We start from the raw sequence: 11,600 nt of genomic DNA, 5'->3' as shown, positions 1-11,600 counted from the left end.
GATATTGCCATATGATTACGAATGTGCCTCGTGTTGACCACAGGGGTCAACTTGATTAAAACGGCCATCACTGTCGAGTATATAAATAATCTCTTCTGTACATTCTCCGTACTTTTTTGTTATTGGAGATGTGTTTGGTTTCTACTCAACATCCATTTGCTCGTATAATTACTTTTAAGTTTTGGGCTTTGTGTATGATTAATGATCTGCTAGTTGATAAATGCTAGTATTCGATGTAGAGCCCAGTCGGTGACGTGAAAACCACTCATAAGTCCTTGTCTTCTCTATCATCATCGACTTTGGCGTGCCGACCCTAAACTAAAATTAGATGAGCGTTAGGTTTAGACGCTTTTCATTTGCCGATGACTTATTTCATTCACATACAACTGTGTATTTTCATTGCCTTGAATGGTTGTTTGCGAAGTTTTAAACTTAACTCTTATCTTTAGGTTATTCAGTATGCACATATTATGATCAGTTTCTCTAAACTGGGTGAATGGAGCTTTGCATTGGACACTTAATTTCTTAACTCTTTACTGCCACTGGTATGCTATTGCTTTAGCTTATAAATAAGAAATTACTGAAAATTGTTCTGTAGAAATGTCATTAGGTTTTCTGTTCTCTTTAGTAACCAATTTAAGACTAATTTAAACTAACCTAAGATCAGGTTTATTATTTCAGGGCTACGGCACTATTAAACTGCATCTCACTTAACTTTTTATGGAAATATCTATTGAAACACTCGCGGGAACCTCCTTTGAGCTCAGAGTCAGCCCTTTCGAAACTGTCATTAGTGTTAAACAGAAAATACAGCGCCTTGAAGGTAACTTTAAACCCTTTAAATATAGACTTTTACTTGGATACTTGCACCATAATTTTCTCTTCCTAATTCCAATTAGCACGAATGATCAATTTTACATTATAGTGGTGAAGAGGCCAGATGGGTCAAATTCGTTTGACCACGCGATATTGATCCAACGATTTGAGTGGTCGCTGCTGAGAGCTAATGGCTTTCACGTACCAAAATGAATATAACCTAGATGGCCTCTCCACAATAACCCTAGTCTATACTATCTTAGACTGTTGATTACTTATGCTAATTTCGAATTTGGAAAACAATATTTTGGTGAAAGTTAAATTATTTTCTGTGATCTCTAATCTTTTTTTACTGGCATGGGCATGAATAATATCGAAGAAAAATTTCTTAGATATTCCAGTATCCAGATATTTCTTAATTTCATTCTTTTACGAGGCTTTCAAACAAGTATCAATACCTGAATTTAACTGTAACTGAGTGATTTGACAATGAGACTATCAAGCTGGATTCATTTGATGTTGTACAAACACCGATCCGAACTTTGATCTTTTGTTATGTGGTGCTATATGTAGTGCCAGAATTTTATTTTATTTTTCATGCGTTCTTTTTTTCAGGTATACCAATTGCTCAACAGCATTTGATATGGAAGAATATTGAACTTGAAGATGACTTTTATTTGCACGACTATGGGTAAGTAATTGAGCAGTCTGATTCATACACATATTTAGTTTATTCGGAATGCAAATTGTAATTATGGTTTTTGTTTCCTTGGAACGGTTAAATAAAATGAATTGTTGGAATACATAAAAGCAATTAACAGTCAACATATTTCATTCGATATCACTTAACACTGGTTAAGGTAGTAATTATCTTTTAAGTGAATGGGAATAGTTTGCACTCGGTTTATTGCAACAGCACCTAAGATGATAAAATTCCCCGGGTTTGATGACGGTTTATCTTGTTGGAATTCCCATTTAGGCTACCTACGTTATAGTGGATTATATTATGTAGCATAAATAATCGCCTTCCCAAAGCTACCTGGATGCAGGTACGGTGGCATTCGGGTTGTCGATCTACGACCCCCAAAAAACATAATAATCTTGTAACACTAGAAATAATAAAGTTGTTACCGAGTAACCGAATTTGCTCATCCGAAACAATTTTCTCTATAATTTTATTGTTATGTCATTCAATTCGAAGGTAAATTACATTTTGGCGTCCAAGGTTCGGCGAATGTTTCTCCCTGGCCATGGCCCTTGCCACCGCGGTATTGAAGAGCAAAAATAATTTAGCCAACAAAAGGGACTCTAAAAACTATAATACTAGACTTATATACAAGTGCACTGTTATATTTGGTTCAATCCTTGTCCGCATTGTCATTGAGAATCCTGTGACTTTCCTTGTTTCTCAGTTCAAAGACGAACTAGATTTGTCCATCTCAAGCTGTAAGAAATTCTATAAGAATTATCATTACTCGTTGATTGAAGTGTTTAATCCTTGTTAAAGATTGAGAAGTCTTACAGAGTTTTACATTCTGCGTGAGATATTTCTTGTTAAAACCTCCGCTGATTTCTACGGAATGGTGGTAATCTATTAGCTGACTACATATGTGTGTTCTACCGCTAACAGCCAACAGGACATGAAACATGTCATAGAGATTAGGGGGCGATTAAAAAATGATGTTGCTATTTTGATGTGGTGCTAAATTTAAAAAAATTACACTCTTCTAACGTCGATTTTCCTTCACCTCCGACGTTAATTACAAAAATATAAAGCTCTTTTTAGAAGATGTGAGAACCTGTCTTGCAGATAAGTTGGTGCTTATCCTAGCAAGGATTTGTTAGATATAACTAGGATAATACTATCCTTTTCTCTACATCAAGCCAATTAAATGAAGATTGAAGATTTATCAGGTCATCCTCAAGATTGTCATGTTTATATGATAAAGAAAAATTAAAACATTATATTATTACTGATTAGTGATTTTAAAATTTTTCAGCTTAAGTTCCGTTTTCAGTGACGGGTTTCTAGTAAGGAATAAGTTGAAGATATGTTATGGTAACCTGGTTCCAATATATCCTGCACTTCCTTCCTGCACGTTGATTAACGTATACCGAAGTTCGGCAAATTTTATCTTTTGCAAACTTAAAATGTCCAACTTCAGTGCGTGACTGGATAAAATTTCAGTGTATTAATTCTACATTTTTGCAAAATTATTACGAGGCGTACAAAGTTACTTTTCTTCTTTGTAAAATAGCTGTACCGTGCAATGCCGAAACAGTTACATTAATATTTCTTAATCACGCTGAACAGTGTACATGCTAAACAAGCCGGTGTCAGCTAAGAAAACCCCCTAAACCGGCTTATAACTAATAGTATACCTAATACGGAACCTTATTTGAAAACATCATAGGAAGTTAGAAATGTTAGGATGCATGTTCTCAATTGCTTGGTCAGTTTTCCGGTATTGAATCACTGGAAGCTTTAGTGTTCACATTCCTTTATTCTACAAAGCAATCCTATGCTTTGATGCTGCTTTGTTAAAACTCATTAACCCGTGTTTAAGAAATTAAAACATATTTTACTGAAAGTTGATAAATGCGCACGAAATTATCTTAGGCTGCTTGTGGTGAGGGATGTAAAATAAACTGTTCAGTGTGCTTGTAAGTTTGAATTCTGGATTAAATTGGAATTTTCACGATCTATCAAAATATAGATCCTGATAATCTAGTTGCTCCATATTTGTATTTCTTTATTTACGTACGTTTAATTCTAATATTATTTCTAACAAGCTTTATTATCTCGTGATATTATAAATATCACAAGATATTATTTATAATAATATAAATATAATATCTCGTGGTAAATTGTTCTTTAACTGGAGTGTTCTTTATTTTTCTATTCGCATGTTATGTTAATGTAAGATCTATCAAAACGCACCGCGGCCGCAGTTCTAAAATTTTTAAACAGAGTCATATGATTGTAGCTGATCATCACAACAATAATTTCCTTTATAGATCGCCAACTACTTTTAATAATTCAACAATAACATGTGATTATATTTATATCACAGTCAACGTAATATATCACAAGTTTTATCAATCTTATGCATGCTGTTTTGAATGATCATGTGGATTTCGTTTCTTTTCCTGTTACAGATTATTAAACGCACACACGTGATCGTGACGAAGAGTTTTTAGTAAGATAGAGTCTGAGTTATGCACGTGTGAAGGAAAAAGAAAAACAGGAAACTATTCTTCGTGTCATGTGCGGGACCTTTTAAATGTTACAGTCAGATGAGGTGAATGCTTGTGAGATCTACATTTCTATTGATATTCTTTTAAAAAGCATGCTCACGATCGACTTCTCTAGCACGGTAAAATCTCATCGGTCTATCTTTCCTGTTTGGTGGTTAAATGAACAAGCTTCTGTAATGTGAGGTTACGTGAGTGAAGAAAATAACTGACAAAAGCAGATTGTAATTCAAAAGAGTTGCGACTTATCGTGCACGCATGTCCTCACAGTGCTGGATGTGATCTGATGACCGTAATGGTTCATAATGAATAGTACTGTAGAGATTAGAGATGAGCAAATTTGATAGATATTTTGATGTTATAATAATAAGATCTCTGTTGCGCAATATGAAATCAGTAATGGACTTGTAAGGGTACCGGGGGAAGACTATCAAATGTTGTCGATCATTTACATTGAATTCATATCTTTGGTTAGGATCAATGTTCTTAAGTGAGGTGAAAAATCACCCGGTAGATCTCTAATCCCAGCCTTCTTTTTCATAAACATCATGAACTAAATTTCCTTGGTTAATGAAATTAAGCCCCCCCCCCCCCCCCCCTCGGACCCTCAATGTGTATTGTGTAAATATATTCGTGCCGCAGTCCTATACTTCCAGAACATTCATAAGGCAGATCCATTAGCCAGACGAATTTACCGTAAGTGCTAACATAATGTAATATTCGGATTGCTAATATAATCTCTCAATTTTTTTATAGAACTGAAAGTCAACTTTAAATTGTTTTGCACGGAACCTTCTTGAAGGTTCTATAATGTTCTATTAGGTTCCATAAGGTTCCATAAGGTTCTATAAGATTTGTTGATATGTAGTTTTATTGATAGTTTGTTCAACTTGCAGCACAACAAGTATAATCACTGTAGTCCCAGGTAAGACCTACATCCAATAACCAAAACTACCGTTTAACAGCTAGACCCTGAGCCGACATCTAGTTAAGATATTAATTTGATTATAAATAATAATTTTACAGTTATCTTACCGTACATAATTATAGTCCATATGTTGAACTCGTACATAGTCCATGATCATTGATCACACTGCACACATGTTTCCTCTCTACAATCATGTCAATATGCTGAGTACATGCATAATATGCTAATACTGCAACACTGACTTGAATATTTTATACTTTCTGGGGGCCAACATTGTGCCGCCACGAACAAACAAAATCTTTGACGTTATAAGTTGGCCGAAGAGTAAAGGTGTTGTTACTACAACATCCCCAGAACTCCCCATTTTCTTTCTTCAGGTAGACGAACAATCGTTGTTCTGCAGTAAAGGGAGGATAGTGAACCATTTTCGATGATTCAATGGATGGTTCATTCCTTTTTATTGATTGTAAGGAACCTGTGACTAGCAGGGCTAACAAGCCCTGAAATGGTGACACCACCATAAATTCGTGTGATAGCGTTTTAGGTGCTGTCAGCTGTATAGGCCGGCCCATAAGCAGGCTGCAACCAATCAAGCGGTGCATGTGAGCCAAACAGGCCATTAACCAAGTGACGAGATCACTGACTGAGTGCTCGGATCACGTATCCGATGAGTTTTGAAATGGTCATAACTTAGCCATATTTTAACCAATGAACTTGAAACTTTGGGAAAGGTTTTCAATTATCAAGCCAAATGTGTGCAAAAAATTTTGAGTTCTTAGCTTAAAGCGTTCTCATTTTATGAAGACAATAGTGAAAAAGAGGGAGTGTCACGCCACGCCCACTGTAATTGGGCGTGGCTTACGAAACTTTCAGGAAATCTAAGTTTGACCCATATCTATAATCTCTGAAATTTTAGTGCAATTTGGAGACGAATTACGTGAGTTATTAAGAGGTTGCGTGTGGGTAGTCACTTATGGGCCACCCTGTACAACGTCATACCAGTAGGTCATAATATAATATAATACGCTTATGAGCATTTAGACGAATATAATTATTTAGTTTCATAATACAAACATGGATTCTTCTACTAAAAGGAGGAGAAAATCCTAATCTAAGTGTTTATCTAGCATTCCCTAGATTTTCTGTTAGAATTATCTGAAGCTCATGGAATTTGATAACTCTTGGATCTTATCCTTGCTTGTCAGTTCGTACTTCGTTTAACTGATAGCAGCACTTATAATGCATATTGGCTATGCGATAAAATAAGATAAAAACAGTAACATTTGTATGCAGTTTTTCTACTCACGCGAACTTACGTTTGTCGGATCCTTTGTTGTGTAATTGTAAAGTTAAACTACTCCCTATATATCTGTATATATATATATCTGCGAGGTAACCGAATGTTACTATCCCAGGATTTCACACGGAAGCTGTCTGCAGCTGGTATTAGCTATGCGAGGTGGACCAATCAGTACAAGACGGGTAGTTCTGGAGGATCCTTCCCTTCAGGAGGTCATAGATTATGTAGAGGCAAATGGGGATGATATGTGGAACGATCTACCTACTAGTGACAGCACACAAGTTACCGTTTTACTGTTCAGGTGGTTACCTCATTACTCAGTTACTGGTTACATTTCATCGTAAAAACCTGTCTCGCCACAGTTTTTATCCCAGATTTACAGATCCATATGATACAGTTATATTATGTTCGCAGTGGATTATGTGCAGTGTGCACCACATTGATAAATCCCTTGAGTGTAATAAATTCGATTCATTGTTGTGGCATCTTCAATTTCAAAGTGTCTCCTATAACTGGCACGCAGTGTAGTTTGGGCAGTAAATTCTGAAGAATTAAGGGTGAAATCAAAGAACCGCTCCCCCTTGGGTCTTGACGTATCTACTAATTACATCATTACATATCTAATCACGTCATTATCACAGAGACGGAGACCAACTGAACTTCTTCCGTGTCATTGACAGAGGAGACGGTACTTTGACACCACTCTCTGAATCACTCAGGTAATTATTGGAACGGCCCCGTTACACAGAAATCTGGTGTCGTGAAAGTTACTGTTAAGGGCTAATTGGTAGTTTTCGGATTCTGACTTTAACTGAAACATTTGAGGATATGATGAAGAGGACGACCAATTTTGGTACAGAATTTAAAATGTATCACGCATGTTTTCATCGCTGATACGGAGACGGAATCATAATTATTTCCTGTTCGTTATTTTTGTCTACTGCACAATTTATAATATTCAATGTGATCTCACTTGCAGTGGCAACTCTATGTACAATCTATACGATGAAGATGAGGATAGTTCAATGGAGGAGAGATCTTCAGAAAATGCCGCAATGAGAGACAAAGTCCGGAATTTAAAAGCCAAGATGAGAGTTCTGAATTCCAACAAAAAGGTTTAATACTAGTTATTAGTTAATAACTTTGGTCACGGATTTGTCACGTACACGCCATCCAGGGATTGTGTGCCAGTACCTGCATGTGACTTACTTTACGTAACGCGCGGTAATCACAAACTCTTACTGAATCAATTTTGTTTTTCCTTCAGTTTACACGCGCGCGGCGCGCAGTTCTTCAATGAATCAGAATGTTAGTATACACTGATAGCTGGCAAACACTGGACTACAAATAAAACATTATATAACAAATAGAACATTGCTAACTCCCTTTGAATTTATGGATAACATAATAGTAGTTAATAAATTAAGAATAATAATAACATTAACTTCCCTACGAATAGCCCGTACCGAAGAGTAAGCATGAAGCGCTGAAACCGAGCCCCCCACCACGGCCCCCAATGGGGCCCCTCCCTCCCCATCGGACTCCTAGACCTCCCTCTGATTTAAACTCACCTAGAGCTCTTGCAACTGTCAGCAGCGGGATGATTCGTCGCAGGTTTGTACTTTACTGTAGCTTCAGTTCACTTAGTGTTGCCTTTACTGAATTTGACTGCTTATTTGACAATTTATTTCCCAAAGTCAGTTTCCGGAGATAACCCAATTTCTTCGTCAGGATGTACAGTAAGATAGAGGACGTGGCTACAAAGGCAAACACTTCAGAAGAGATTTTACCTCCACTCTCTGGTAGATCCAGACAACTTCCTAAGATAACTCGTACTGTTTCCAACGACAAGAGTAAAGCATCTGAGAGCATAATATCTCACAAACCATCCGCTGCCTCGTTCGAAAGCATCCCCTCCAAATCTCGTGTATCGTCTGCTAAACCTCTTGCCAACATCAAGTCTCCTGAGAAACAGTCCAGCAGTGTTCCTGTATCAGCTAAAAGTATCGTAGATAACGAGAGAATAAGTCATTACAAGAGGTATACTCAAGAGAAAAAGGACTCCGCGTCTGATCCAATGACGTATCTGAAACAAAATGATACTGATAAGAGGCACGTGTCAACGAACGAGATATTGAGTGCCTCACGAGAGGTATCGGCCAGAATATCATCTCGTATATCACATAACAAGATTCCAGCCTCTGAGAGTGCCAGCAAGATTAAGAAACACGTGACTTACGACATAAACACGCGTACAAACCACGTCACGGCACGTGATATTAAGAACAGTGAAGGTAGGAAGCCGGTTGTGCATCGTTTGAATTCCTCAGATCGAAAGAACTTACGAACACTTCAAGTTTTATCGAGACAAGGATCTGCATCGCCGCCAGCTTCCCCTCTTCCTACTAACAGACTACCACCGGTTGCGATCAAATCTAAGGTGCTTTCGGGAAAGAAAAAGAGTACCACCCGGTGCAACTTCTGTCGTAAGAAAACTGGACTTGCTACCACATATACATGTCATTGCGAAGGGACGTTCTGTGCTATTCACCGATATGCGGAGGTACACAAATGCCCCTATGACTATAAAGCTGCTGGTCGCAAAATTCTCGAACAAAACAATCCGGTTGTAACCGCCCCTAAATTACCTAAGATATGATTGTGATGACAATTGAAGGGCATTAATTGATCATGTCTCTTTTGATTTAACGGGGAGCATATTGCTGTAATCGTAGATTTGGTGATCGTTTTACCGAAAGAGAAATTTTAGTTTTCTACGTTATATTTACGTTTTATTTCTTATTGTTTCAGTTCCTTGAAAATACAAATTGAATGTAATATTCAACAATATAAATAAACTGGAAGATTATTTTGTACTGATATATGTTTTAGTTTAATGTTTAAACAATATTGTGGTAGTTCTGATCGATGACTTTTATACCGCGTAGAGAATGTGCTTGAGAGGAACAATTATTGGGTGCACAGGATTATTGTCGAGTGTCTACTTCTTTACCGGTTTGGCGCTGAACTTCAGGGTTTATACTTTTTTATTAAGATATTGTACCACACCTTATTTATTGGGTTAGATTCTACTATTGTACAGTTGAGTTATTCTCTTTTATTTAACTTATTAAGGCCTGACATAAAAAGTGTGTTTCGAGACGGTTAATTTTCCCGTCACATCTTCAATATGACTTAGAATTAATAATGAATTGAGAAGTACGATTAAGATTTTATGCACAACAATATTTTGTGAGTAAAGTTAAATCCCTTTATTGCGGCCACATTTATTGCGCCAGTGACCGTTTTTTGCAATGATTATTTTATGATTTATCAGTATTCAACTGACCGACCCTACCATTGGCATTGTGTGCGATTATTAAAAGACAATACGGCAAACATTAAGCTTGCAGCTCCCGATCAACCGAACTGAAGAAAGTATATTGCAATGTTAATGCTGAAACCCTATTAATGTTGGTTGCAGTAAGGTGCAATTCAACAATATTTGCATCATCGACTCTACAATGCTTCCACATATAAAGATCTGCATTTATAGTTCTTGTTAACAGTTAAAATGTGGTCAAATCAATGCTAAGATCCCAATTTTCATGTCGAAGCTTCCGATACAACCGCCTCACGCTTGTATGAAACTCCATTTGAGTGCTGATCAAACTGGTTACAAGGTACAGTGTTGCCAACAATGTGCAATGTCAAATTGTTTAACTTTGCAAGTTCTGTGATTTATAAAGTCCCAAGAGGAATGAAATTGTACTCACTTTGTTTAATGTTATGTGTAAAAACTTTTAAATGAGTAAATTTGAAAATTTCGTTTCTTATTTTTTCATAACAAGGATATATTTATAAGGATACAAAAGTGATAATTACTTTATTGAGTACACAATTATAGTAGTAATCCCGAAATAATTTATTTAAGTTTAAAAAACAATTCCAATTATTACAAATACTAGTGTAACCCGGCCTACGGCCGGGATTTCACTGCCGCAGTTAAAAAGGGTAGGAGTAATTACCCGCTGAGTCAATGGTCAAAACCCGCATTAGGTGACCCAATAGTTTCTTAAACAATAATCTCATAATCAGTTATTTCTTGTGGATAATTAAGTCATTATTAGCCATGAGGCACCACACTCCATGATCATAAGGTCTGAACACCGAGTATTACACCTCATCACTCCCGTCTTGAACCGCTTTCTATTTTTATTTAAATCGTTATAGAAATTAACCCTTGTTAACTCCGCACCACACCCGCATATTATATTTGAAAACACGTATAACATTGTCGTATGAACTCTCTCTCTCTCTCTCTCTCTCTCTCTCTGCAGACCCCAAACACTAACAGTCCCCCCTCCCCTAATAAGCTTAAGGTATAACATTACAGCGAATCTTCCGGGCTAATCCAATTATGACGCTACTTAAATGCAGCTATAACATATTACACAGTAATGAGAGAGAGAGAGAGAGAGAGAGAGAGAGAGAGAGAGAGAGAGAGAGAGAGAGAGAGAGAGAGAGAGAGAGAGAGAGAGAGAGAGAGAGAGAGAGAGAGAGAGAGAGAGAGAGAGAGAGAGAGAGAGAGAGAGAGAGAGAGCAAGCCCCGTAACTCTTGCCGTTCTGCTCAAGCAATTTTATGTAACATTTGTGGTACAAAACCATCAATTAAACCACTTGTAGCGCGATGCACTACTGGGTCGCGCGCGCGCATCCAATAATGCTTCTCGCAACCACAGATGGTATGCAGATCGGCGAGATGCGAAGGATTGACATCGTGAATCATTGATTTAATTAAACCACTTACCACCGGCCGATTTAAAAAAATTTCCTATGGGCTTTATCAAAGTTTTGTCGGCACTATACCGAAAAAAACCAGTCCCGTAACTATTACCGTTTTTTTTGTATAACTGTTTGGAAATTACACACAGACACACACACAGACACACACACATTCTGGTGTTATTAAGTTGATATGTATGATTAGGAATAATTTAAAGATGTAACATGCTAGCTTAACAACAACTTTACTGGGCCGCGCTTGTATCACGTGGTGACCCCCACGGTCGCTGTAGCGTCTTCGACGCTACAGGGGGAGCCGCGCACTTCGTGCGCGGCGGGTCATACAACGTATGACAAGGCCGCGCTCAGCCTGTCATTCCGCCGAATCTCTATTCTATGAACATGATAGCCTGAGGTCCCCAGATAACAATAATTGCGCTTGACGCGGACGGATGTTACTTGTCTAAATTTCTTCGAAGTAGCGCGCTCCGCTAATTCTTCTCGAAATGTTGCCCG

General features: G+C 37.4%; 5 protein-coding genes across 8 annotated transcripts in view; 2 read left to right on the top strand and 3 right to left on the bottom strand.

The window, feature by feature from the left end:
* The window catches only part of LOC134817930 (RNA polymerase II subunit A C-terminal domain phosphatase SSU72-like), an 89,674-nt gene that overhangs the window by 9,350 nt on the left and 68,724 nt on the right, over positions 1-11,600 (bottom strand). The gene's annotated exons all lie outside the window — the stretch shown is intronic.
* LOC134817750 (kinesin-like protein KIF9) overlaps positions 1-11,600 on the top strand; it is a 94,649-nt gene that overhangs the window by 35,905 nt on the left and 47,144 nt on the right. The gene's annotated exons all lie outside the window — the stretch shown is intronic.
* LOC134817765 (endoplasmic reticulum membrane-associated RNA degradation protein-like) overlaps positions 1-11,600 on the bottom strand; it is a 52,701-nt gene that overhangs the window by 40,029 nt on the left and 1,072 nt on the right. The gene's annotated exons all lie outside the window — the stretch shown is intronic.
* The window catches only part of LOC134817807 (BSD domain-containing protein 1-like), a 48,099-nt gene that overhangs the window by 35,438 nt on the left and 1,061 nt on the right, over positions 1-11,600 (bottom strand). The gene's annotated exons all lie outside the window — the stretch shown is intronic.
* LOC134817767 (AN1-type zinc finger protein 4-like) lies at positions 451-10,123 on the top strand. Of its 2 annotated transcripts, none has more exons than XM_063827093.1 (8): positions 451-545; positions 682-823; positions 1,432-1,507; positions 6,415-6,600; positions 6,941-7,018; positions 7,279-7,414; positions 7,759-7,913; positions 8,031-10,123. In XM_063827093.1, exons 2-8 carry the CDS (start codon positions 721-723, stop codon positions 8,956-8,958), a joined length of 1,662 nt encoding a protein of 553 aa, XP_063683163.1. In that variant the 5' UTR covers positions 451-545; positions 682-720; the 3' UTR covers positions 8,959-10,123. The 2 variants fall into 2 exon arrangements, with proteins under 2 accessions (XP_063683163.1, XP_063683172.1); XM_063827102.1 differs by having other exon boundaries at positions 668-823.

The sequence above is a fragment of the Bolinopsis microptera genome, chromosome 1 (genome assembly GCF_026151205.1).
Source record: "Bolinopsis microptera isolate Bmic1 chromosome 1, MBARI_Bmic_1.0, whole genome shotgun sequence".
In the NCBI taxonomy this organism is placed as follows: domain Eukaryota; kingdom Metazoa; phylum Ctenophora; class Tentaculata; order Lobata; family Bolinopsidae; genus Bolinopsis; species Bolinopsis microptera.
The sequence above is the reverse complement of the archived record's forward strand: the minus strand, read 5'-3'. Positions and strand labels throughout refer to the sequence as shown.

Excerpts from the sequence above, each read along its gene's own strand:
- LOC134817767 (XM_063827093.1), top strand. The coding sequence starts at position 721 with ATGGAAATATCTATTGAAACACTCGCGGGAACCTCCTTTGAGCTCAGA. Across the intron at positions 824-1,431 it reads GAAAATACAGCGCCTTGAAG|GTATACCAATTGCTCAACAG; the intron begins GTAACTTTAAAC and ends TCTTTTTTTCAG. Across the intron at positions 6,601-6,940 it reads GTTACCGTTTTACTGTTCAG|AGACGGAGACCAACTGAACT; the intron begins GTGGTTACCTCA and ends TCATTATCACAG.